The sequence below is a fragment of the Merops nubicus genome, unplaced genomic scaffold (assembly GCF_000691845.1).
Source record: "Merops nubicus isolate BGI_N331 unplaced genomic scaffold, ASM69184v1 scaffold36019, whole genome shotgun sequence".
NCBI lineage: Eukaryota > Metazoa > Chordata > Aves > Coraciiformes > Meropidae > Merops > Merops nubicus.
In genome coordinates, this window is record NW_008629649.1 from 1441 (window position 1) to 1769 (window position 329).

Genomic DNA, 329 nt, shown 5'->3' on the forward strand with positions numbered 1-329 from the left:
TGATAGAGGGAGAGGGAGCGAGAGAGCAAGAGAGAGGGAGAGAGAGAGAGAGAGAGAGAGAGAGGGAGAGAGGGAGGGAGAGAGAAAAGAAGAGGGGGAAAAAAAGGAAAGAAGATTTTCTCTATGTATATAAAGATGGCCACGTTAGCAAACGGACAACCAGACAATACCAGCCTGAGTAGCAATCACAGCAACCCCAGCACCAACGGGCATATGAACGGATTAAACCATAGTCCCGGAAACCCATCCACCATCCCAATGAAGGACCACGATGCCATTAAGCTCTTTATTGGGCAGATCCCCCGTAACCTGGACGAGAAAGACCTCAA

General features: G+C 49.2%; 1 protein-coding gene across 1 annotated transcript in view; it reads left to right on the top strand.

The window, feature by feature from the left end:
* Positions 1-135: 135 nt before the first annotated feature.
* The window catches only part of LOC103779401 (CUGBP Elav-like family member 4), a gene marked incomplete at its 3' end in the record, with an annotated part of 340 nt that continues 146 nt past the window's right edge, over positions 136-329 (top strand). Inside the window, exon 1 of the mRNA XM_008947028.1 lies at positions 136-327. Coding sequence (XP_008945276.1) covers positions 136-327 — 192 coding nt within the window. The remainder of the gene's footprint in view (positions 328-329) is intronic.